The sequence below is a fragment of the Typopeltis vanoorti genome, chromosome 22, assembly GCF_054136105.1.
Source record: "Typopeltis vanoorti isolate ZY-2024b chromosome 22, IOZ_Tvanoo_1.0, whole genome shotgun sequence".
NCBI lineage: Eukaryota > Metazoa > Arthropoda > Arachnida > Uropygi > Thelyphonidae > Typopeltis > Typopeltis vanoorti.
The window spans coordinates 8,475,808-8,501,603 of record NC_143570.1 but is presented as its reverse complement, the minus strand read 5'-3'; the positions used below and the strand labels follow the sequence as shown (position 1 = coordinate 8,501,603).

Sequence of the window (25,796 nt, the reverse complement as noted above, 5' to 3'; positions counted from 1 at the left end):
TTGTTTACATTTAAGCTTATGGATTGCCATAATGTTATTATGGCAGTAACCTTAAAATGGATTGAAACACAAATTTCTTTGAAAAAATCTTATTACATTTTTAAGCTAATTTCTGATTTAATTTCATTTGTAAGCTAATTTCTTATGGTAATAAGTTTAATATGTTTCATTTTTTAACAGTAATAAGTTCAAAGTGGAATGCCAGCATTGGAAAATGCCATTAGAAAATAATGCAAATTGGAAGCATCAGTTTAAAGTTCAAATTCAAACAAATTCATTCCACAAGTTTAAACAAATTCAAAGTTCAAGTTCAAAACAAGTTATATAATTAAATAAGAAACACTCCAATTACTAATTTGTGATTTCTTAGATCAAACAACAGTAAGTTAACATTCTGGCTATGCACTCCATTAGGTTATCTTCTAATTACATATGAATACATGTTAATGCAGTGGAATTCTTTCTATATATATGTGAATTTTTTTATTATATAGGCATGCATATACACACACACACACATACAACCATATATATGTGTGGTGAGAGAGGTTTAATTACCAGTTTTTGGTAATTACATTTCTCACCTAACTGATTTAGAAAAGGAAACACAATTCATCACTACAAATCACAGACTCCAAATGTTGTATGCACTAGTCAGTGTTTGGCTTATGTGTGTGTGCAGCTATTCAGTGTGAAGGTTGAGATGTTAGTAGTAGACTTAGTAGTAAGTCAGAAGATTCTGTGACATAATTCATTGTTTTTTTTTCAATAAAGTATCCCATGTTTCTGATGTAGGGATCAGCTGCCTATAAGTAGGGCTATAATCTGTGCTAGATATTTAGAAAGAAGAGAGATGGTTGAATACCTAATGTTCACTATGGGCTATAATAGTAATATGTCTTGTTTGTGTACCTTAGGAGCTACCTAAATTCTTGGGAGCAGAGGATGTCTAAATGTGAGATATTTCTTGGTATCTTCACGCCATTTGATAAGATTCCTAATTTAATTGTTTGTCTTGTTGTGGATGCACCAAATGGGGATTACTAAGTTTTGAATTTTTTCAACATATTTCTCTGTCTTTGTGACTGTCATGGCATTATCTTTGTCTGTTTTCAGTACTACAATATTCTTGTGATGTTGTAGTACTGAACTGATCAATCTCTTTTTTGGAATATTTCTGCATTGCTCTCTGGCTTTCACAAGTATAGCTGCCGTTTATATGCAATCTGCAGTTGTCATTGTTAATTTCTTTATCCCCTTTCTCTTCATTAGTAATGATGTTAACATTAGGTATAATAGAGATAAGGCAAAATTGAAACCTTTGGACAAGATGCCAAGTTCAACATTCATAAGCATATGTGAAGCTGTATTGATCTTGACCTTGTAGGATCAGCACTTGATGTGCTGATCTTTTTCAGGTAAGTTATTGAATATATTTTTAACATCTCCTTATTTGCTATGGAAATTGAATAACCTCTGTTTGAAGAGAGTCTGTCTATGGTGTTTCACAGTTCAGGAGACAAGGAAATCACTAACCATGAGTAGGAGAGTATGTTTGTGTATCATTTTGAAATAACTGAAACCTGGTAACACTTATTCACTCTTCAAAGAAGGTAGCTTCTGTTCATCTGTAGATTTTTGATTCTCTCCTGAAGTAAAATTTATGTTTCAGTCTTAAGAAACTAGGGATTACATCATTATCTCTACAATGGTGAATGTCAGTCTATTAGTGAATGGTTTTTTTTGCTTTTCAAATTCATTCACTTTCAGTAACATAAAATCTGTTACAAATCTTGCTTCTGAAGTTTTTCTGTGGATAGGGAACATTTTTAGCTTTTTAAGTCTGATTTAGATTCTGCATTGCAGAATCTTTGTTGTCAGATTTTATTTAATATGAATCTCTGCTAGTTTCCTGTACATTATAACACACTTCATCAGGAGAGTGGATTTAAAAAATACAATGGTTGAGTGACACAGTGAGCAAATTAATGGAAAACATAAACACATATTTAAAAAAAGACTAACAATAGGAGCACTTGCAACCTCACATTGCATCATGATGGCTAGCTACATGACGAGAAGAGCATCCAAGACCTGCATATGAATTTTTTAATGAAAAATAACTATACCTGTTGTAGAATCACACCTTGTTTCTTGTTGCATTGATAGCAGTTTTTTTTTAACATTTCCAATGATTTTTGAATGTTCTGACAAAGAAATTGTATGTCAGTGTAGATCAATTTTGTATGCTGTCATAGCTTGATGTTTTGTGTCTTGTATGTGCTGCTAATCCTGATTTGTATTTTCTTTTTTTTCTCCATAACAAATTCCACATGAACAAGTGATCTTGTATATTTCATTCAGATACAAGTATATATAACAACTGCATATATCCGAGAACCGCATATATAACAAGTGATCTTGTTATATATGCAGTTCTCGGATGCTCTTCTCATCACATAGCCATCATTCTCCATTGTTAGTTTTTTTTTGACTATTCTGTTTGTTTTTGTTACTTTCCTTGTTGTATGAAGTGTATAGTATATGCCAAATAAGTAGAGATTTATATTCAATAAAATTTGACAACAAACAGTCTACAGGTGAAATTTATACCAGACTTACAAAGCTGAAGATCATAATTTTATTCATTTTTCTACTAAAAGCACAAAAATGAGACGATATAATTTTCAATATTATTTGCCTACTCATCATCAAATAATATTTATTTATCAAATAATAATACTTATCCTATTTTGAAATACATTTCTAAAGCCTTTTAAGGACTCTTTGCTTAATTGCAAAATTGTTTATAAGAATGATTATCATAAATATATACACAATCCTAAATTTTGACAATAAAAATAACATATTAGTTGCATTGATTTTTTTTCCACAACTGGTTACAATTCTTTTGTAGAATTTCATTAACTGAATTACAAAGTATTACAAAGTACTTAGTCAGTATAAATATGAAAAGTACTTTAGGACAATCAGAAGTAACTTTAAAGAGACAAATTTTATTTATCAGCTTGTGATTACATTTACACATTTCAGTAAAATATTATGTGACCTCGAAGGAGTCCAAAGACTCATTGCAAATGGGACACTCCACTACTTGATCCTCTATTCATACACAACGCTAACCACTATTGACATACATTGGCATCTACTACCTGCCAATAGTATTTTTTGTCTGTACATTTTTTGAATTCTGTGGCTGATTTGCCTGTATCATAGATGAAAAACCTGAGTTTCCAGAAGAAAAAAACCATATAAAGATTCCTCTCATCATGAAAAGAATCAAACTCAAGTCTTTTTCCATCAAAGGGCAATATTCATTCATTCTTCTAGTTGTACAATGGAAGTGCTTAATGTTCAGGTAAATTATGACCTAAGAATGCCAGTAGATGTAGTGAAAATTGCTACAGAACCAGTAAGTATAATACTCGCAACCATAATGCAATAATAGCCATTTTCATGTTGCTTTGATGAATTATTGTGTTTTTTCCTATTCAACATAAGGAAATTAGTAAAATACATTTCACTTTTGATCATAGAGGTTAAAAATTCGGGGTGCTTAAGGGTCAAAGCTGTATAACTGAGAGGAGACCTCCACATAGCCTTTAAAGGAATGCGGAGAACCGACCAGGGCTTCTGACCTAATGTCCAATCCTCACCTTCTCGTGGTGCACCCTGTTGGGTATCTACTTGGATACTGAACGGACGAGAATGGGCTGGCAATTTGGGATTTAGCCGACCAAATTGTATTCTTATTGGTTAAACCAAAATATAGAATGATGGTACAACATGACAAAATTTCATGCCGGCTGGGGCGTCGCCCGGTTAAACAAGGCCCCGTTGTTTTCGCCAGGGAACCAGGGTGAACAGCGATAAGTCAGTTACTGGAACAAATCTGAAAATAAACCCCAACTCAACATCACCAGAGTTAAAGATCGGTACTATCAACGTAAGAAGCCTGAATGGCAAAGAAATGGAGCTAGCTGAGGAATTAGATAAGTACCAGATCGACATAATAGGGGTGACTGAAACAAAAAAGACCAAAACTGGTGAGATCTTTCTGAGCAATAAATACAAAATGTTATATTCAGGCAATGACAATCAAGGAAAAGAAGGAGTAGCCATAGTATTCAACACAAAATACGAGGCTAATCTTCTTGAATGGCAGTCAGTCTCGAGTAGAGTAATGTGGGCAAATATGAGAATGGGGAACTGGACAATGAGACTTATTTGTGCCTATGGTCCCACAGAAGGTTCTACTAAGGTAGAAGTGGAGGAATTTTTTGAGGCTTTAGAAAAAGCAACTGACACAATGAAAAATGAAAAGTTGGTCCTAGTTTGGGTATCTAAATAGCAGAGTAGGAAATGATTGTGAGACATACAAAAATATTTTGGGAAAATTTGGAGAAAAGAGCAAAGCTAATAATAATGGCAAATATCTGTTGGATTTCTGCTCAGGACATGGACTGGTTATTACTAACACCATGTTCCAACATAAAAATGTGCACAAATTCACATGGAGAGAAGAGGCTAGGAATAAGAAAAGTCTCATTGACTATGTTATTGTTGATAGTGATGTTTTCTCCCTGGTGCAGGACACCAGAGTGTACAGAGGATTTGAAATTGGAAGTGATCACTATTTAGTCTTGAGCAGGATAAAATTGAATTTCATATTGGAAAGAAGAACATGTAAGAAAGTTTTAAAGCGAATAAAAGTTGAGCAGCTCTCAGATGTGAACTGTAGGCTAAAATAAACAAAGATTATTGAAGAAAAAATGAAAGAGTTTGAGAACAGGAATCAAACCTTGGAGATTCAGTGGCAAACTCTGAAGAAAACATTGATTGATTCTGCCAGAGAGGCATGTGGTGAGGTTATCTGTAAGAATAAAAAAATCAGAATTCCCTGGTGGACACAGGAAGTTAAAGAGGCAGTGAAGGAAAAGAAGAAAGCATACCAAAAGTTCCTGTCAAATAAGTCAGCTTGTGCTCTTAGAAAATATAGAGACAAATGCAAGAATGCTAAACACTGTGTAAAACTAGCTAAACAAAAGTCATGGGAGGACTTTGGCAAGAATATAGAAAATAAATAACAAGAAGGTGGCAAAATATTCTGGAGGTTGTTGAAGAAGCTTAAGAATGGAGGAAAGAGTGCTGTAAAAGGAATTAGAGATGATAAAGGTGACATGAAAATGGGAGAAAAAGATATCCTTGAAGTATGGAGTAATTACTTTGAAAAACTGCTAAATGAAACAAGCAGTGATGACAGCACAGTGGTAAAAAACACTGACCAGGCATGCAGTCAGAAATACATATCCATACTAGAAGTAGAAAAAGCCATCAAAGGCTTGAAATGTGGAAAGGCAGCAGGAGTAGATGATATTCGACCAGAAATGCTGAAGTATGGTGGTATAAGAGTCTTACAGTGGCTGCACTGCATAGTTCAGAAAGCCTGGACAGAGGGACGAATTCCCGATGACTGGAGTAGAGCCCTCATAGTACCCATATATAAAAAGGGAAATAAAACTGCATGTGAGAATTACAGAGGTATTTCCCTACTGAGTGTTCCCGGCAAGATCTATGCAAGTATACTTGAGAAACGGTTGAGAAGAATTGTGGAAGAAAAGCTTGGTGAAGAACAAGCTGGATTCAGGCCAAATAGAGGCTGTCAGGATCAGATCTTCACTTTACGACAAATAGTCGAGAAAGCATGGGAATATAACAAAGATCTGTATTTAAGTTTTGTCGATCTGGAAAAGGCATATGACAAGGTGCCAAGAGAGAAGCTATTCAATACGCTGCAGTTATATGGTGTCAATGGGGCATTATATCAAGCAATACTTAGTCTTTATTTGAGTTGTAAGTCAGCAGGTAGAATTGAAGGAAGTACAGGAAGATGGTTTAATGTTAAATCTGGTGTGAGACAAGGATGTACATTATCCCCTCTGTTATTCATTATCTATATGGATCACATTATGAAGGAAAGTGGTATTAAACATGATATCAAAATTGGAGATGTTAATGTCAGCTCTTTGCTTTATGCAGATGATGTTATACTTCTAAATAAATCTGCTACAAGTCTGCAAGATTCTCTGACTAAATTGAATAGCTGTTGTAATAGATATGGTATGAAGGTCAGCCATAAAAAGACAATGAAAATAGGCAGAATCATTGAAAATGTCAACTGTGTTGTGAATGGAGGACCTTTGGAACAAGTAAAACATTTCAGCTACTTAGGCACGATTTTTACTGAAGATGGTAAATTAAATATAGAAATAGACAACAGAATAAGCAAAGCTGGTATGGTGGGAAGTCAATTGAATAAATTTATATGGAATAAGAGAGAAATTAGTCGGAACACTAAATTAGCTGTATACAAGACAGTGTTCAAACCAGTTTTAACTTATGGATCTGAGAGCTGGGTCAGAAGTAAAACACTTGACCAAAGACTAGAGACCACAGATATGAGAGTCCTGAGAAAGATTCTAGGCGTGAACAGATGGCATCAATGGCAATATCATATTAAAAACAAGGATATTAGGAAAGAACTTGACATTGTCAGCATCCAGGAATGTGTTAGCAGAGCTAATCTCAGGTGGTATGGTCACTTAAATAGAATGGGAGAGGAAAGATTAGCAAAACAAGTGTTCTCTGCCAGGTTGGCAGCAAAACGACCTAGAGGAAGACCAAGATATAGGTGGATTGATACTGTACAAAGTGCTTTAGACGATAGAAATATAAGATCTGATAATGTTGGAGTCTTGACAAGTAACAGACTGATTTGGAGGAAAATTGTAGATAGGAAATTAATAATGATGTAATTTTTTCATGTAGTACTATCATATCCTGTACACCCCTTGAGGGTACATGGCAGGAATTTGATGATGATGATGAGGTTAAAAATTCATTATTCTTAAAGAATGTATATGCACTTAAGTGTCAATCCATAAATTTTTCAGACAAAATATGACTTAATTACTAACTTTATGTTTACAAACCTCATAATTAGCATGTATGGAACCATTACTGTTGTCATATTATAAGTATGAAAATCATGCTGGAAAGCATAAACAAGTTTAAAGAATACCCAATTCCCTACCATGGATTGGCTGCTAATGTACATGTGAATTATCACTCAGGCTGACTTAAAAGTATGAAACTGAATTGAAAAGATCAGAAGACTAAAATTCTAGCATTTTAAGTTATAAATGTTGTGCTGGTGATATATGTCTAAAAGTTTCGTTCTCTATAGGGGAAAAACCTTACAGGTGTGAAAACAATGCATTCATTATGTGAATTCATTTTTAATTTGGACCAAACAAATAATTAATTTTTTTTTTCATTATTATATCACTCACCCACATAAAGCAGAAGATAGCATTCAACAGATTACCTACTCCTGACCATGCCCAAAGACAGCATTCATCTCTGTGCCTATAGCAGATGAATGCTGTCTTTGGGCCAGTGGTCAGGAGTAGGTAATCTGTTGATATTCTTGAACTGTTAGATATTTTAGTCATTGCTTACAGCAATGACTTAAAACAGATCATTCATCTCCCTGCCAGAATTTCTGCCAATTGTCTTCACTCATTCAACAACTCTGAATCTCTTCTTAATTAGCTTTCCTACCAGGTTGTTGTGTCGGAAATAGCTGACCCACTATCCGTAGGCCATTTGTTTCTGACCCAACATAGAGAGAATAGAAACTTAAGGAAAGGACATGCTTATACTTCCAAGAACAGGGATGAGGAAGTACTGTACATATTATGATTCAAAGGTATGTCAACTCGATTGTTGTAATAGCTTATTTTACAATTATTGTTGTAAAATAAGCTAAGGAAATCTGTATTTTAGAACTGTGTTAAACAGTTCAGAGTTAAAGTAACCAATCGGCTATAGCTAAGTGCATGACGCAGACAACGAGAGAGAGAGAGAGAGGGGCGCCCGCAAGGAAGATATAAGGAGCGACGCGCGGTTCAAACGCTCTCTTGTTTTTCTGTTCCTGCATTCTCGTTCGAGCCTGGATAGCTGAAGAAGCTTGTTGCCGGTGACCAGCAACAATCTCCTGGTTGCTGTTATAACCGAGTCAGACAAAGTTACCTGTGGAATGAAACCAGATTTTCAATAAGGAGCCATTGGTGAACCACGCCAATGTAAAGTCAGCGAAGGACAACCTTCGAAGAAGAAATAAGTAAGTTGCAGTAGCCATAGAAGCAAGTGGCTAGTGAATACAGAAGTCTTGCCATATCCGAAATGAAAGTGTGGGGGAAGTCACGGAAACCCCATTAGTAAAGTACAACCTTTTTATCTATCTTTTATAATTGTAAACGTAAAGAAGAAAAGGGGGCAAGGATTTGAAGAGCTCCATGCATTCACTTGCTTATAGTGCTTTAGTGACTGTGTTGGACTAATTGTCTGTGTCAAGAAGACTCGTGCTATTCTAAATTTGTGCCGAAAAGGGAACATGACTCTTGAACAGTTTGTTAGGAAGAAGCTAATAGCTGTAGCATTGAATGTTAGCCTGACTTACACTTAAAGTGTGGGGCATAGAAACTTTACAGAGTTGAACTTTGTCTTCCATGTTAGAGTTTAAAATAGTGTGAATTTGATATGACATGTGTAAACCTTACTTACAATTGTACATAGAAAATGAGTATTGATTAATTCTGTAAAGATGAATCGAGTTTGAGCTTAATTGTAATGCAGAGATATCTAGTTGAAATACTTAAGCTTAGAGAATGAAATTTTGGATCACTTAATCTAAAAGGGGGGGGTTTCAGACTTTCAATTCTGAACAAGCAGGTAATTTAGCAATGAAGTTATCATTTCAAGTATATTTAGAATGTCTAATCAAATGTGTATCTGTTTTAGTGTTATAATAAATGTATTCTTTTAAACCAAAGTTTATAAGTTCTGTTGTTCTGAGACTGACCTACCACTTATAAAAAACTTTCGGACCTGTGTGAGTGAGGGGAAACATTTCATGCAAGATAGAGGGGGGAGCCACGACTGCTCACCACGTGATCCCTATGTTAACTAATGTTACCAAGATAATCAATTAAGTATCAGGAATTAGTTACCGGCTGGTGCAGTCATTCTAAAAATAAATTTGTCGGAAACGAAATCTCTGATACGCAGGAATATAGGATAATAATAGTAGAAAATAAAGAATAGAAAGAAAGTACAAGTTATAGCCAGGGCTAGATAAGAGATATAACAATAGCGCAGGCGACTTAGGAGCAAAAGTAAGGATAAAATAAGATAGGGAACTTAAGGATAGGGGGTATAATAAATATAATAAATAAAATATAGAATATAATAATAAGAAGAAAGAGAGAGAAACAGAAGCGAAACAGGGAAACAACGAGACATAACAGGGTACTCTGTTCAGGTGACTACTGCTCTTGGTAATTCAGACCACTCATTCAGTTTCATCTATGGTGGAATGTTCTTCCTTTAACCATTCACAACTTCATGTACTCTGGCATGACTGCAATGCCAAGTGGGAAGACTTATGTAACTTTTACTTTCCATGGTCAGATTACTGTTTTCATTCTTCTGATCCAGATACCAGTTGTGATCCTGTTACAGATAATCCATATTGGACTAGAAGCTTTCATTTATCACTCTATTTAAATTTCCCAACCATATCTAAACCATAGTTCTCAAAGATGTGTGCCAGGGTGTTTTAAGAAAAACGAACAGCCTATCACAAGCAGCTTAAGACCAAAATATCAGCTTCCTTCACAGCCTATGCAGTTGCCCACAAACATTTGTAAAATCACAGTTAAAAGGGCAGTCTAAATTCAACAAGGATAAATGTAAAAAACTCACTGCCTTTGTCACTGGCAGTCATGCTTTCTATTCCCTTGCCAAATCTGTTGAATGCAACATTTTTGTCCATCTGTGCTGCATCCTCTACCTCACTCTAATAGTAGCATTGTAACATCACCTAAAGACAAGGCTGATGTCCTGGCTTCATTCTTCTCTTCCAACTCCTTCACAGATGACCTTGGAAAATTATCTCCATTTTTGCTTAGAAAACATTGTTCATGCCTCCTGTAACCTTCTGCCAGAAAAACATCAGAAGAATCGTGAATAACTTAGATACCACAAAGGCAGATGCTCCTGATGGAATCCCACTCATTGTGCTCAAGATGTGCTCCTGAATTAACACATTCTTTATCATCTATTCACTAAACTGTACTCAGCTGGTATCAACCCTACATGGAAGAAAGCTCATAGACAACCCCTCCCCAAAGAAAAGTGATAAATGTCTACCATCAAGATGTACATCAATGTGATAAATGTCTACCAAGAGGAACAGTCACCTGAACAGAGTATCTGAGAGAAGAACTAATTAAGAAGTGATCCAGAGTTGTTGGATCAGTGAAGACAATTATTAGGAATTCTGGTAGGGAGATTAAGTCATTGCTTACAGCAATGACTTAAAACATAAATGTAAAACAGACTGAAGGAATGAAAGTTAGTATAAATGGGAGTGCAAAAGACAGTGTGAATAAGATCAAAAGTTAGTGAGAAAGAGGGGAATGAAAGAATGCAAGAGTGAAGAAATGAATGCTGAAATGGAAGAAAGATGCTGCAAAACAAGAGGAAGTGAGGCTATAGGAGCGACAGATTGTGAAATTGTCAGAATGCAAGATTTGAAAATAGAGTTGTTCAAAATGAAAAGAGGAATGTTCAAGTGATATTAGATGTTTAGTGGGAACAAATGATAGAGTGCAAAAGGATAAAATGATAGAAAAAAGAGAAAAAGAGGTGACGAGCGACTAGAGGATAGCAATGTATGTTGATTCCATTATTAGAGAATTGATTAATGAGAGTCCAGAACGGAGAATGAGCAAGATAATTCATGCTTTTGATATAAGGAGCAAGAGAGTTGGTGGTGGTGGTGGTTGGAAACAAATGATTTAATTGGACATAAGGAAAATGCAAGAATGGAAATCAGGATGTTATTGAGGAGAGTGAAAGACAACAGTATGGTAGGAAAGGTTGTCAGTGTGCTGCCAAGGTAGCACAATGAGTTGAGATGGAGAGCAAGAATCATGATATGCTGGCAGAGCTCTGTAAGGAGAGGGGAGTGTCATTTGCAGATATATGGCATGTATTTGAGGGAAGAATGGAATTGTATACTTAGATTTTGCAAAGGCTTTTGACAGATTGCCATACCACAAGTTGGTAACTAAACTGGAGCAGATGGGATCGAATGATAGATTAGTGAATTGAATAGGCAGCTGGCTCTCAGGCGCTCAGTTAACAGCAAGTTTGTATAGGGGTGAGTATACCAGAAGAGAAAAGTCACTTGTAGTGTACCACAAGAGTCTGTTTTGGAACCATTGTTATTTAATTTGTATATTAATGATATTGAGGTTGGTTTAACTGGTGATAATACAACCGTGTGCAGATTATGCAAAACTGGAGAGAGTGATAAGGAATCAAGCAGATGTTCTGGCCTTACAGGAAGACTTGAGCAGATTGCTTATGGAACAATTGGAGGAGATTGAGGAGACAAGAGACTTTGGAATGGTGATTGACAAGGATCTGAAGTTCAGAGATCACGTTGCACAAGTTGTGAAGGCATCACATCAGATCATGGCAGTGATGTGGAGGACCTTAATGTGCAGAAATTAAGATCTGGCATTGTATAAGGCCTTGATCAGACCTCGTAGGGATTATTGTAGCCTATTTGTTCCCCCGTTTTTCATGGTGATGAGGATATATTGGAAAAGGTCCAGAGAAGACAGGTGGTTTGGATTGTGGGATATAAAAACAGGTTGAGGAAATGCAGTTTGCAAACCGTTGTGAAGAGGAGGAAGGAGAGGATATGATCAAGACATTTAAGTTGGTAAAAGGTTGTTACTGACTTAATGTCCACGTGGTTAGCCTAGCAGCTTTGCGCTTCGCAACCATATGCCTGGGGAAGGAGCCCTAGGTTCGATTCCCGTCATCAACGTGAGGACCTTAAGGATCTTCCTCAGCCATTGCCATGCTAGCCAGTTGTGGCCGTGGACAGCAGGATTTTTCATCCTGCAAGCAGAAACCTTCCCAGTGAACACACATGGGTCTACAGTCATAAATACTTAACCCCCCCATGAGGGGGCTCAACTTGCCCCAATAGGGACAGGGGAGAAAAGGGAGGAAACTCCATACGAATAAATAAAATAAATAAACTGGCTTAATGTGGAAGAAATTTTTCATAGACTGGAGATGGGGATAGAACAAGGAGACATTCCCAGAAGCTGTATAAGGTGGGTGTGAGTGAGGGCACAGAGAGCAGGTCCTTTGCACGGTGAGTGGAATTGTGGTGAATGCATATACATTGAATGAGTTTGAAGCATGGTTTGATGTACCTACTGTGATGAGTGTTTTGACTCCATGGAGATCTGGTTTTAATATTGTAGCACATCCATTAAAAAAAATGTTCTTGATTTCAATCAAAAATTTAAAAAATGTGATAGTAGTTGCACTACATTTCATTGTTGTCTTCTGAGACTGAATGTCTACAGATCTGTTCATTTAATATAATGTCATCCTTTCAGGTAATTATTTTTATAAATTATAATATTTTTTGATGATGATGAAATTATAATTATTTTGAAATTCAAAATTGAAATTAATATGTTCTGTTTTTTTCTTTTTATTTCCCCTAGTTGCAGCATGTGGTTAGTGATGAAACTTGTACCTTCTGTACTCAACTTTATCTACAACAGAATAAAGATGAAATGACTTTTACTTCCACACTACACAGCTCACCTACTGAACTGACATATAGAAAACAAGCTGAGCTGAGAATGTCTGAAGAAAACTGTTTCAAAATTGTGCTGGTATGTTTTTTTTTTCCTTTTTACTCTGTAAAGAAAATGGAAAGATCTTTTATGTTTCCACAGCTGCATATGTTTACAAACATGATAGTGTATTTAATCACAGAAAAATATTCTTATTTTTTATTAAAAATAAGTATAGTTTTTGTGATTTTCATATTTATCTCAACTATACTTTTAACTTTAACTTTATTAATGAAATTAAAATTTTGTGCTGCTTCTTACCTTTTTTCTTTTGTAATGTTTTTTTGATCTCATAATAATCATAATAATATGGGTCTCAGAACATGGGAAGATTCCACAGGAGTGGAAGATTGTATGATAATCCCATTGCGCAAGAGTGGTGCAAAGACCAAAATATCCAACTATTGACCAATCAGTATCTCAGGAGTGGTGGCGGTGAAGATTTTGGAAAGGTTGGTTAGCGCTTGCATTCAGAAATGGGTTGACAGAAAATCTCTACTTTGTAATGAACAGCATGAATTTACTAAGAGGTGATGTTTTAGCAATTTGCTCAAATTCTGTAATAATGTGACCACTGAGACAGACAAGGGGAATGGATACACCATGATACTTTTGTGTTTTGCTAAGACTTTTGATAGAATACAGCATGGAATACTGTTGCATAAATTGGAGATAACTTAGCCAATGAAGTTCTAACTGAGGCTCGGTTGTTGCTGTTACCCAAGTAGAGGGGTAATGGATAGCAATGCTATTGAAATATGAGTGGTTCTGCTCAGTGGTGGGGTGAGCCTGCCACTTGGTAGAGCCACCGCTGAGAGATCTCGGTGATGGGGTGGGCCTGTTACTGAGGGGAACAATGCTGAGTTTTTGATCCTTCAGGTCACTCATTGTTGATCCGGGGAATCTCATGAGTTTTTGGAGAGGTAACCTTGCACTTAATACAGGGAAACCAGTCTGGATAGTACATAATACATAGCATTATACATGTCTGCAAGGAGATGTGCTTTGCATTATGGGATACTAAGGAAAGTGATGTGAACTCAGTCCACCTTTGCCACGAGTTGTCCCCGTCCTGAAGATACTTCAGGTGCAAACTTTGTTTGCTTACACTTGGATAAAGGATTAAACTAAATATATAATTTATAACCAGTGGTGTGCCTCAATAATCAGTCCTTGCTCCATTTTTATTGTGTTTACATTAATGACATTGGGAAGGATTTGACATGTGATATATGGCTATTTGCTGATGATGCAAAGATAGGTAAGGTAATCAGGAGTGGTGCTGATATGCAGTACTTGCAAAATGATTTGAATAGGCTGGAATTGTGGGCATGGAAAAATGGATGTCAGTTCAATGTTAATAAATGCAAAGTCGTACACTTTGGAGTGATTAGATATCCCATGGCATATTATATTGGTGGGATTATGCTTGAAGAAACTGATGAGGCTAGGGATCTTGGAGCTTTACTAAACAGGAAGTTGGATGGTCATATAGCAAAAATTGTAAATACAACTCAGAGAATAATGGTGATGCTGAAATGAACCTTGACATGTAAAGATAAAGAAGTCATTTTCCTCTTTACAAGGCCTTGATAAGGCCTCACTTGGATTATTGTGCATAGGTCTGGTCTTCTGTTTTCCGTGATGATTCTGATATGTTGGAGATAGTGCAAAGGAGAGTGTCAAAAATAATATCTGGATTGTGGAATACAGATTATGAAGACAGATTGAGAATTTTTAAGCTGCTGACACTAGCAAACAGGAGAAAGAGGGGTGATGTGATTGAGACTTACAAACTTCTGAAAGTGTTATACAGAATTTCAGTAGATTGAATTTCATTTTATGGAGGGTGGAGAAAGGACACGAGGGAATCCATGGAAGTTGAGAATGAATGCTCTAAAGAAGTGGGTTAGGGCTAGATTTTTCCTCTCACAAAGTAGCGTGTGACTGGAATGGATTGCCGTTGGATGTTGTGTAAGTAATGTGAATGAATTCAAGAACAGGTATGACAGCTGGTGGGAATAGTAAGCATTCCTTGATGAGTTCCTGACTCCCTGGAGATCTCTTAATAATAGCACCTGTTCATCATCATCACAAGCCATGGGCTCACTGGCCGTTTTTGTCCATTGCCTCCTTCACTATTTTCTTCTACCTTTCTTTGTCCAGTGCACAGCGTCGCAGTTTCTGTACACCCATTCCACATCAGTCCTTTATGTCATCTATCCATTCTCTGTATTGTCTACCTCTTCTGTTCACACCATCCATAATACCAAACATGCATGTCTTTATCTTCTGTTCCTCATTCATTCTGCAGATGTGTCCAGATAATTGCAGCTTCCGTTTTATAATCTTCTGCATTAGATTCTCCTTTTTGTATCTTCTGATAGAGCTCTTCGTTTGTGACTTTCTGTACCCATTCTATTCTTAGAATCTTCCTGTAACAAGTTCTTTAAAATGCCAAAATTCTTTTCTTGATTCCTTATTTATTACCCATATTTCAGATCCATACAGTTCACTCCTAAAGATGCATGTTTGCAGTCCTCTTAGTTTTGTTTGCAGTCTGATCACTTTACTTTTCCAGATGTTATCCATGGCCTTCAGATTTGTTCTTCCCCTTGCAAGCCTGATATTTATTTCTTTTTTACAATTCAAATCATATGTCATTTTACTTCCAAATATGTGAATTGTTCTACATTTTCTATATCACTTCCATCCACTTGTATCTTTTGTTTCATGTTCTTCTCACCAAATGCCATTGTCTTTGTTTTTTCCAAGTTCATAACAACTCCAAATCTTTTCATTTCCTCATTTAACAGTTTCAATGTTTTTTGTAGTTCTCTTTCACCTTTTTCAATAATAACAATGTCATCTGTAAATCTCAGATTGTTAATTCTCATCCCATGCACTGATATTCCTTTTGCATCTTCCTTCATTTTATCTATTGCTCTTTGTAAATGTGCGATAAAAATGCTTGCTGATATTGGGTCCCCCCTGTCTAGTACCTCTGCTTGTTTTAAACCATTTCTCCAAATCATCACCTATTCTAACTGCTGCAACTACATTCTTATAAACATCTTTTAATATAGATGTACAAAGTTTTTTACCTTGGGTTTTTGCTATGTTAAAGATACCAAGCAATTTTATAAGCTAGGTTTTTAATCCTTTTTCCCAAGTAAGCAAACAGACAAGTAAGTCAAGCTTGCGCCTGCACATAGTGCAAGTCTGAGGCAACTTGTTGAAAAGGTGGAGTAAGATCTGATCACTTTTCTTGAAATTTTCCCCAATGCGAAGCACATTCCTTGCGGAGATGTATGATGCTGTGCATTAAAGGTAATGGTCACTACCCAGACCGGTTTCGACCTTTATTGAGGTCTTGTCAGTGGAAGCCAGACCTAAAAAATGCCACGGTTAAAAGTAATACAGAGCTTATAAATTTTGCCTAAACAAGTTGCCACAAGGTGCTTTAACCTCATTAAACATAAATCTCAGGATGAGAGTAAGATGTAGAAAGTTTTTTACCTTGGGTATATACTATGTTAAAGATACCAAGCAATTTTATAAGCTAGGTTTTTTAATCCTTTTTCCCAAGTAAGCAAACAGACAAGTAAGTCAAGTTTGCACCTGCACGTAGTGCAAGTCTGAGGCAACTCGTTGCAAAGGTGGAGTAAGATCCGATCACTCTTCTTTTATATAGCATCATACATCTCCGCAAGGGAATGCGCTTTGCATTAGGGGAAACTACCAAGAAAAAGTGATCAGAGCTTACGTCACCTTTGCAACGAGTAGGCCTCAGACTTGTACTACGTGCAGGCACAAACTTGACTTGTCTGTTTACTTACTTGGGAAAAAGGATTAAAAAACCTAGCTTATAAAATTGCTTGGCATCTTTAACATTTAATATAGCTATTAGTTTTCTGTCAATTCCATAGGATTCTAGTTCTGCTATCACTTTCTATGTTTCTGTTTTTTCTCCTAGCTTTCTCAGCATTGTCAAAATCTGCTGAATTGTAGTTCTGTCTTTCCTAAATCCTGCTTGCCCATCTGCAAGGTATGCTTCCAATTGTGTTCTCAATCTTTCTGTCAATATCATCATCATCATACCAAGATGACTTATCAAGGCAATTGTTCTATAATTTTTACATTCTAGTTTATTTCCTTTCTTGTATAATGTCACTAATATTGATTTCTAATTTAGATAGCATTGATTCCAATGCTATCTAAATCTAGTTTTTCTTTATATAACTCACTACAGTATCTTGTCTATCGCTTTATAATTTTATCTTTACTCATCAATACTTTGCCTTTTTCATCTTTAATTGTAGTCTTTTCTTTTAATTGTAGTCTGTTTTGGTTGCCACCTTCTATTAATGGTTCTAATCATTTTGTACATCTCCCTAGTTTTATGCTCTCCAGTGTTGTTCTATATTATTGCATTGGACTTCTAACCATTTCATATTATCCATTCTGACTGCTTTTTTCACCTCATTACACTTTCTTCTATATTGCTCCTCTTTTGTTCTGATGTATCCCTTCTTATCTTCGACATTCTTTTCTCCTTTACTAACTTCAGTGGTTCTTGTCTAATCCACTTCTTGATCTTCTCTTCTTCTGGTACTGTTTCTTCAACTGCATCTTCTATCGCCTTCGTTACTCCTCTCACTCTTAGATTCTAATTTTTTTTCTTTGTCCACACGTTTAAGTTTCTCTTCTAACACTGTTCTGTACTGTCTTCCTATTTCTGCTTCACTTATTCTTGCTGTATCTCTTCGTTTCTGATGATGGGGTTTATATTTTCTTTTTAATTTCAACTTGATGTTTGCAATCATTAAACTATCATCCGAGTCTATATCTGCTCCTTGAAAAGTTTGACACTGCTGTACGGATGTTATCCATCTTCTTTTAATCATAATCATATCGATCATGTTCTTGGTTTTCCCATCATTTGATCACCACGTCCATTTTCTACAGTCCTTTTGTTGGAATCTTGTGTTACAGATCATCATCTCGTGTTGCACAACAAATTCTAACATTTTTTCATCTCGTTCATTTCTTTCCCCAAAACCATGTTTTCCCATGACACTTTCCCAACTATCATTATCTATTCTGACTTTGGTATTCCAATCTCTTTCAATAATTAGTACATCTTGCTTTGGTATTGTTTCTATTGTCTCTGTCAGATCTTTGTAAAATAAGTCAATATCCTCATCTGTGCTATCAGATGTGGGTGCATATATCTAGACGCTTGTTATAGTAAATGGTTTTGTATGAAATCTTGCTACTATGATTCGTTCATTGACTCATAACAGTGTCTCTCTATCTCTTTTCTTAAGAAGGAAGCCAACTCCTGCTTCGTGTCATGCCCTGACCATATGACTTCACATCCATCTATCTCTCCTGATGATGTTTATCGCATCTCCGCCAGTCCTAATATATCACACCGATATCTCTTCATTTCCTCGCGAAGTAGTTCTAGTTTTCCTGACATCCAAAGTGTCCGTACATTCCCATGTTCCTACTGATAGTAGTTCTGTTAGTTTCAGTTTCCTTTCGGTATCCCACTTTTCAATCCAACCCTAATCGCTCGATTGGTATCGCAAAAACCTTGTGCATCCGGCTGATGTCTGAGCTGGCATGTTTTGACTGTTGATCGTATAGGCATCAGATAACGATAGTGTTTTTTCTTTATGGTTAGAGCATCGACTTTTTACATCGATTGTACCATTAAGACTATAAATAAACACAAGTAGTAACAAAACTACACTTTTCTGTGTGTGGTAAGGAAGAGTGACTATGGTATTAAAGGAAGGAGGAAGAAAATGCATAATAGATTGAGAAGTATATGCATTTGGTAGTCTATGGGCTCCACCCCCCTATAGAAAGATGGCAATGAACAACTATTTTTCAACAGAACATATATCAATGCATATGTTGATATTTTTGCTTATCAACCTCCTTAATGCCTCTATAGCTTAGTCGGTATAGACAAAGCCCTTTGGTCGGAAAAAGCTGGGTTCAATTCCCGTCCATGACATGAGGAACCTTTATCTGGTCTCTTTTGACTAAAGGTGAGTTAGCCAGTCCCATATGGAGGTAGAGGGTTTTTTTTTTGTCCCTCAGAACAGGCAAACTGGCCCCATGAACACACAGATCTACAGTCATAAAATACATACTTAATCCCTCATGAGGAGGGCTCAACTCTTCCTAAGGGATGGGAGAAGAAAGGGGATATTCCATACAAAATAAATAAGCATATGTGAAGTGTTTCAGCAGAATGTTGAGGTGAGATGCAGGTGGTCTAATATAGGATTCCCATAATGTTTTACTAAATCTGTGACATTCTGAAATTTTTACTTAAAAAACCTGGGACATTTTGTAAAAAAACAGGATGTTAAAAATTAAGAAAATCAAAAATAAAACTATTATATATGTTGCACTTTAATTTAAAGGATTATTAATCACAAACATGTTTAATTAGAAAAATATTTATCACATTTATGGACCTGTTCAAGAATTTTTTTTTTCTTTTGATATTTAATCATAGAACTCAGCACAAGAGAAATTCTTAAAATATGTCTCTACAATGATTAAAGCTTTTACTCTCAATTTTAAGTCTGTTTTTTCATCTGTCCAGAGTGCATTTATTAATGAAAAAACACGTTCAACAGCTGCATTAGTTCCTGGCAGTGCTACAAAAACTTTACATAATGCTGTGCATTATGTAAAGTTTTTGTTTACTAGGCATTTAGTACTCCCAGAATTTATACCCTGCATTTGTAAAATGAGCAAACATTTCACACCATTTATCACTGACACTTTGATCCTTCTGTTCACTCCACACTTCAAATTTGCTTTCACAATATTTTTTCTACTGCATTAGAAATCTACTGCATAGCTTTCAAACTTTTCAACTGTTATGTGTCCTTCTTTTTCTAATTCTTGCAACTGTTTTCTCACAGTAGTTGTAAGAAACTTTTCTTCCTTCCTACAATTTAACTTTTCCACCAGTTTGTTTGTTTGTTTCATCTTTCACTTCAATTACTGTTATATCTTACTTTTCAATACATTTAATGGTATCATAAAAGGTTTTTAACTGGTTGGCAAGGAAATGCAGGAGTGTAATTGAAAGTGGATTTTCAAAGAAATTTTTGAGACTGATAGGACATTTGTCAATAGAAAGAAAATATGACTTCATTGAAGGGAACATGTCAATAACCCTCTGGATTGCAGGCAAAAGAGAGCCATCTTGTCTTGCTGCTACCCAAAACAGTTTTATACTTGGTGTTTGTGAATTCACAAAATGATTTAAGTTCCTCAACTCATACACAATATATGTGGAAATGTTGATAAATCTTGTTAATTATTAACTGAAGATCGATAGGTAAGCAACCTGAAGCAGTCTGCACAGCATTATGTATCGCATGTGCAGGGCAACCAATTCCAATTAAATTGTTCACAATGTTTTCTTGTATTTTGAAGTACAGATTATTCTTTCCCTTTCTCTTCTTTCCACCAAAGTTTGTATTTATATTATCTGATAATATATCAATAACCTTTTTCAGGAGATCTAACTTCTGTAACACTTCCAACACACAAAAAAATAAAAGTTCTGAAGTTTCACCACTCAAATTAACTAACTCCAACACATTCACCTTCACACCTTTTTCTGGATGATAGTATCTAATGACTAGAGGCACTAATTTCATGTCAAAGTGATTTGATGAATCGATTAGTACTGATATAAAATGAACTTCTTTTAGCTCTTCTTCAGTCTGCTTTGTCGCTAATGGCGCAATAATATTGGTTATTATTGCCTTGCACTTTGTTTGCAAACACATGAATTTATCGTTGAAAATTTTTTTCATGATGGTTGTGCAGTCCATGGAGTTAAAGCTGTGATTATGCACTTCTGTGTGATACGCAAAGGTTGCTTCCTGCACTGCCAGTGATAACTTTTTCCCTTTCACTCTTGGTTTTCACAATTAAAAAATTACTTATACTGCAGTTAGTTAGTTCGAACAGCAGCTTTATGTTTTTTTCATTTTCACGTGGTTGACTACATCTGACCGACTAATATGCAAAATGCAAAATTTACAGTTACATAAAGTCCATTCCACATTTTCATTTACACCTTTAATGAAAGGAAATTCTCTTCTAATATTATTATGAATACTGCACTTACATTTTGGCATTATAGGGGTAGAAAACGATAAAAATTATAGCACGCAAAGTATTGATCAAGTAAGATATAACAGAAGCATGGAAAAAAAGAACATCGCCATTAGTTACTACTATTAGTTATTATTAGTTATATTATTTATAATACTCATGATATTATAAATAATAAATAAATAAAATTTATTATTATCAACATTGTAATAAAAATTGGTACTAAAAATGAGATAAAATCCGTTTATCCATTTTTTCCTGAAAGATACTTAAAAACGCGGGACTTTTGGAATTAACTCGGTACATTTTTATAAAAAAACAGGACTGTCCCGGGATGAATGGGAACCCTAGTCTAATATCCATTTTTCTCTATCATAAAATGGACAGGCAACTCATCATGACTCACCAAAACTCCATCTGAATCTAGTCAAACCTTGGAGGATGATTTCTTACCCAATTTCTCTCCTTAAAACTAAAATCACTTTTCTTCAAAGCATGAGAGTACTCTTGGACTCCAGTTTTCCTATTGGTATGGATGAGTTTTTTCCTGCAGTGTTGTATTCCTGTGTTGAGCAAACACAGCATGATGTGGTGTTTGTCCCATAAATAGACTGCTTGTAATTTATGTAAGTGCAATAAATATCTACAAGTTATCTCATACATAAAACAGTGACACCCTGGGTGAAACAAAAAGAATGATAATAATCATTAGTAGATTAGGATGAAAACTCAAACCTCAAACTTAAGTAGAAGTATCGTATTTTTTGCCTTATAAGACTTATCTTTGTAATGGATGCATCACATTTTTCATGTTGAATTTTTGGAAATAAAATATTCTTCACAGTATAAGACGCACAAATTATGCCTCGAATATTTCATGTAAATATTAATTTTTTATTTTATTTTAAATTTTAATACATGTATTATCCGTTTATTTTCTGTGATATTTTCATTTTTTCATGCATGCATAAATCATTTCTCTTTATAATTTAAAGCACCATGATGGAGATCCTGTAAAATCGATGATATTTTGCTCGTTGAATAATCATTTTTGTAGATACGCAGCAAGCCAATCTTCTTTGATCCATTATCCAAGTTTTTAATTCATTTTCAATTTCTGGACATTTTGATTAGGCTTTCTGCAGAGATTGTGTTTTTTAGAATTTACTTCTATTAATTGCTGCTCTTGTGTCCTCCAAGTTTGTACCATTTTTTTCTGTAGGCAGATGCCCAAAATGCCACTCTGCTGCCCTACTGCTATACTTTTTGCATACTCAATCACACTACACTTAAACACAATCGTATAGCTATGTCTGTGCTTTGTAGAATCCATGGATTATAAAAAAAAATTTATTATAATGATGTATCGATTACTAGTTTAAATGTGTGACTGTTAATGACTGTGTAACATTTAAATTGATCACGTGTTACTGACAAGCAAATGACACATCATAACTGCACATACATAAAAAAATACTTCAGTTTATAAGATGCATCCTAATTTTCAGATAAAGTTTAGGTACAAAAAAGTGCATTCTTATAAGGAGAAAAATACAGTAATTTTAATGGATTTAAAATTTTTGCTTAAGTATCAAGTGTTAACAATGGAATGCAAAATAAAATGCGATAAAATAATTAATTTTAGAAGCACCACTGAAGAGTATGTAATACAGTAGATGGACAATAAATTTCTAATTAAAAAAATAAATGAAAATAAAAAATAAGATAATCAGAATAATTAATTATTTTATTGCATTTTATTTTGTGTTCTGTTGATAACATACTAAAAATGCTTTGATACTCATGCAAAAAATTTATGAGTATTAAAATTACTTCCATATAAGTTTGAGTTCCTGATTTTAATTTTCCACTAACATGACAGTTTACATACCTATTTTGAAACAGTAATAATCATACCTTGAATGATAATACATATCTGGAGTTGCTAGCTTTTGTGGAAACTACCACACACACACACACACACACACACACACACACACACACCTACACACACACACACACAAAAACAAACAAAAGAATAAAATGCAATAAATAATTTTGTTATTGTAACACTTATTAGATTGATTTATCATGGTAAAGAAATTCATTCATATATGAGACACATAAAAAATCCAGTAACAGTGGTATCTCGCTAATCCAAACTAATAAAAACTGTGCTTGTTTGGATTAGCGAATTTTCCCGCAAGAGACAACAATAACTAGCGTTTAAGACAAAATAATCAGATTCTAATGGTACATCAATTTAATTCTGTAAATAAATTAACTGATAGAAAAAAGCTACTGTACTGTAATGTAAAACAAAAAAAATAATACAGTACACAAGTTTATTTTAATAAAAATTTAATTTGTATGTACCTGTATTGTTGAGGATTCTGATTTAATAACATTGCAGTTCAGTATGCAACTTAATTTGCATAAAAAATATCACTTTCTTGTACACAACACAAAAAAAAGTTTCACAAAATAACAAAAAAGTTTTTTTATTTCTTTGTAAAAAAAAGTGTCACTGATTTTCTTTTGCTTCTTGGAAGCTAAACTTTTTTCAAATGCTTCTTCTCGGAGCTGCATTAGCAACAAAATTTTGTGGAATGGAGTATCGTTCTGCTTAGCACATTCTATACACATATTAAAACTGTCAACTGCCTCTTCATGTTTTACTTTTTTTTTTTTTTTTTTTTTGAGTTCTTCATCATCATCGTCTTCTAATTCATTCTGTAGCGTCATATTTATAATTTCAGCATCTGATTTGATTTCGAATTCACTTTCAGTTCTACCTGTAATCCATTCCATTTGTGAAATTTCAACATCTGGATTTATATTTTTAACCAAATTATGCACGTTTTGAATTTCCTCTTTTTTGTGTATATTGTGATTCATGCCGACAATACAGTATGTACTGTACAGTATAAAAAAGCAAACGTGAGCACACAATAAATGAAAATAGGCCTCCATTACAACTGCACAATCGACAGTATGAAAAAAATACTGTACTGTAATAATAATAAAATAAATAATAATAGTTAAAATAATAATTATTAAATAAAAATAATAGTACACAAAATAATAATACGTAATAAATAAAACATTTTTCTTTCAAACCGCAGTTCGGATTACTGGAGGGTTCGGACTAAAGAGGTTCGGATTAGCGAGATACCACTGTATATCTCTGCATCAGAACCATAGAAGTGTTAAGTATTCTTGCATTCATTCATTCATTCAGGTGCCATCTTCATTCTGCAGGTTGATTGGGTTCTGTTTCTTCCCATCTTATACATCCCTAACAATTGGAATGGAAGTTTTTCCTGACCAGTGCTTTATATCCTTGATATAATAATTTCTCGGTTGTGTTAAATTTGAATAGAAGGAATTTTAGTAATATAATACCTATTGTTCAGATTTAACAAGTATCAAAAATCCTGCTAAAATACTTGTCTGTTAATAAGAGAAATTGAGTGTAAATGAAATAACGTTAATGTCTTTTCATTTAAATTTTGAATATTGTATTATCAAGTGTTTTGTATGAGAAAAATAGAAATTGTATATGCGGTGAATTGTGCATAAGTATACCAAGGTCAAGCTAAAGTTCCAGACAAAATAAGAGGATTAATTCGTGACCTGAGGCTAATACAAACACAAAGGTAAATGTTGTGTAGGGGTTTCCTGTCAACAAGCAACAGTATCGGGTGCAGAGTATCGAGGTGCCAAGTGGACGATGACATAAGAGTGGGAATGTCATCGGAGCCGGATATAAAGAAGTTTACGATGCCGAAAGAGGGCTTTTTTTCTTGTTGTTTTCTGAGAATTGAAGTTCCAGTAAGGTTGGGAGTGGAGTGTCGGAGTGCAATTATGTGGTCAAGTAGAATTCCGACGTGAGATTTAGGACTCCGTGCGGCAATGTAGTCAACATAACCCGACAAGATTATGTAGAAAATACGATGTTGGACAACAGCAGCTGAGCTTCGCAAGGATCATAGGCAGTGAATCATGACCGTATTCCCAGACCTATATACACAAATACAAAAAAACAAAAATACAAAAAACAAAGGCCAGAGGAACGTAGCAGCAAAAGAAACTCATCTAGGAAGAAACTGATGTTTAATTAAGAGCCACAGGAATTCAAAAGATGTTCTCAAGTAAAAGTCAGAGAGATCCTGACTTCACTACCAAGTAAGAACTTTCCATATGTCTAGTAGGGAGAAAATTAGTAAACTTTGTGACGGTGAATGAAAATTAACTGGAATTGTACTTTATGTAGTAATGCAGGACTTTAGGTACTATACCGTTAGATGAGATCAAATACTCTGTACTAGAGAACATAGCTAGGTTATAGAGTGAAATTCTAGAATCTGTTGTTAATAGATAATTCCTGAACCTGAGTTTTATGTGATGATAATCTAAAATAAGCTAAGTTTTTTTTAAGGGGTGAGTTTCTAGACACATGGTCCCTGAAAATTTCAAGATTAGTTAAGGAACAGGAGCATATATATTATATCGAGTTGCTTAATAGAACTTATACGCTAGACTCAGTTGAATTTATTGAATAACAATTGTATATCTCTTTTTCTTAGTAATGAATAAATTCTTTTCTTGTCAAACCAATAACTTGCCTGATCACTAAATTCAATGCACTGTTCATAAACAAAACCTATGTGTATGTATTTGGATATAGTCACGACTGCAAAGTGAGAAACATATATGATTATAGTATAGGAAGATAGAAAAATAAGGATTGTGTGCCATACTGAGTGTTTTAATCTTGGATAAAGAAAATTCTCTTATCCTGTAAAT

General features: G+C 34.8%; 1 protein-coding gene across 4 annotated transcripts in view; it reads left to right on the top strand.

Annotated features, from left to right (window-relative positions):
* LOC150094143 (paired amphipathic helix protein Sin3a-like) overlaps nucleotides 1–25,796 on the top strand; it is a 382,913-nt gene that overhangs the window by 314,893 nt on the left and 42,224 nt on the right. For all 4 annotated transcript variants that reach the window (XM_090411964.1, XM_090411965.1, XM_090411962.1 and 1 more), the window contains exon 19: nucleotides 12,687–12,860. In XM_090411964.1, coding sequence (XP_090268090.1) covers nucleotides 12,687–12,860 — 174 coding nt within the window. The remainder of the gene's footprint in view (nucleotides 1–12,686; nucleotides 12,861–25,796) is intronic.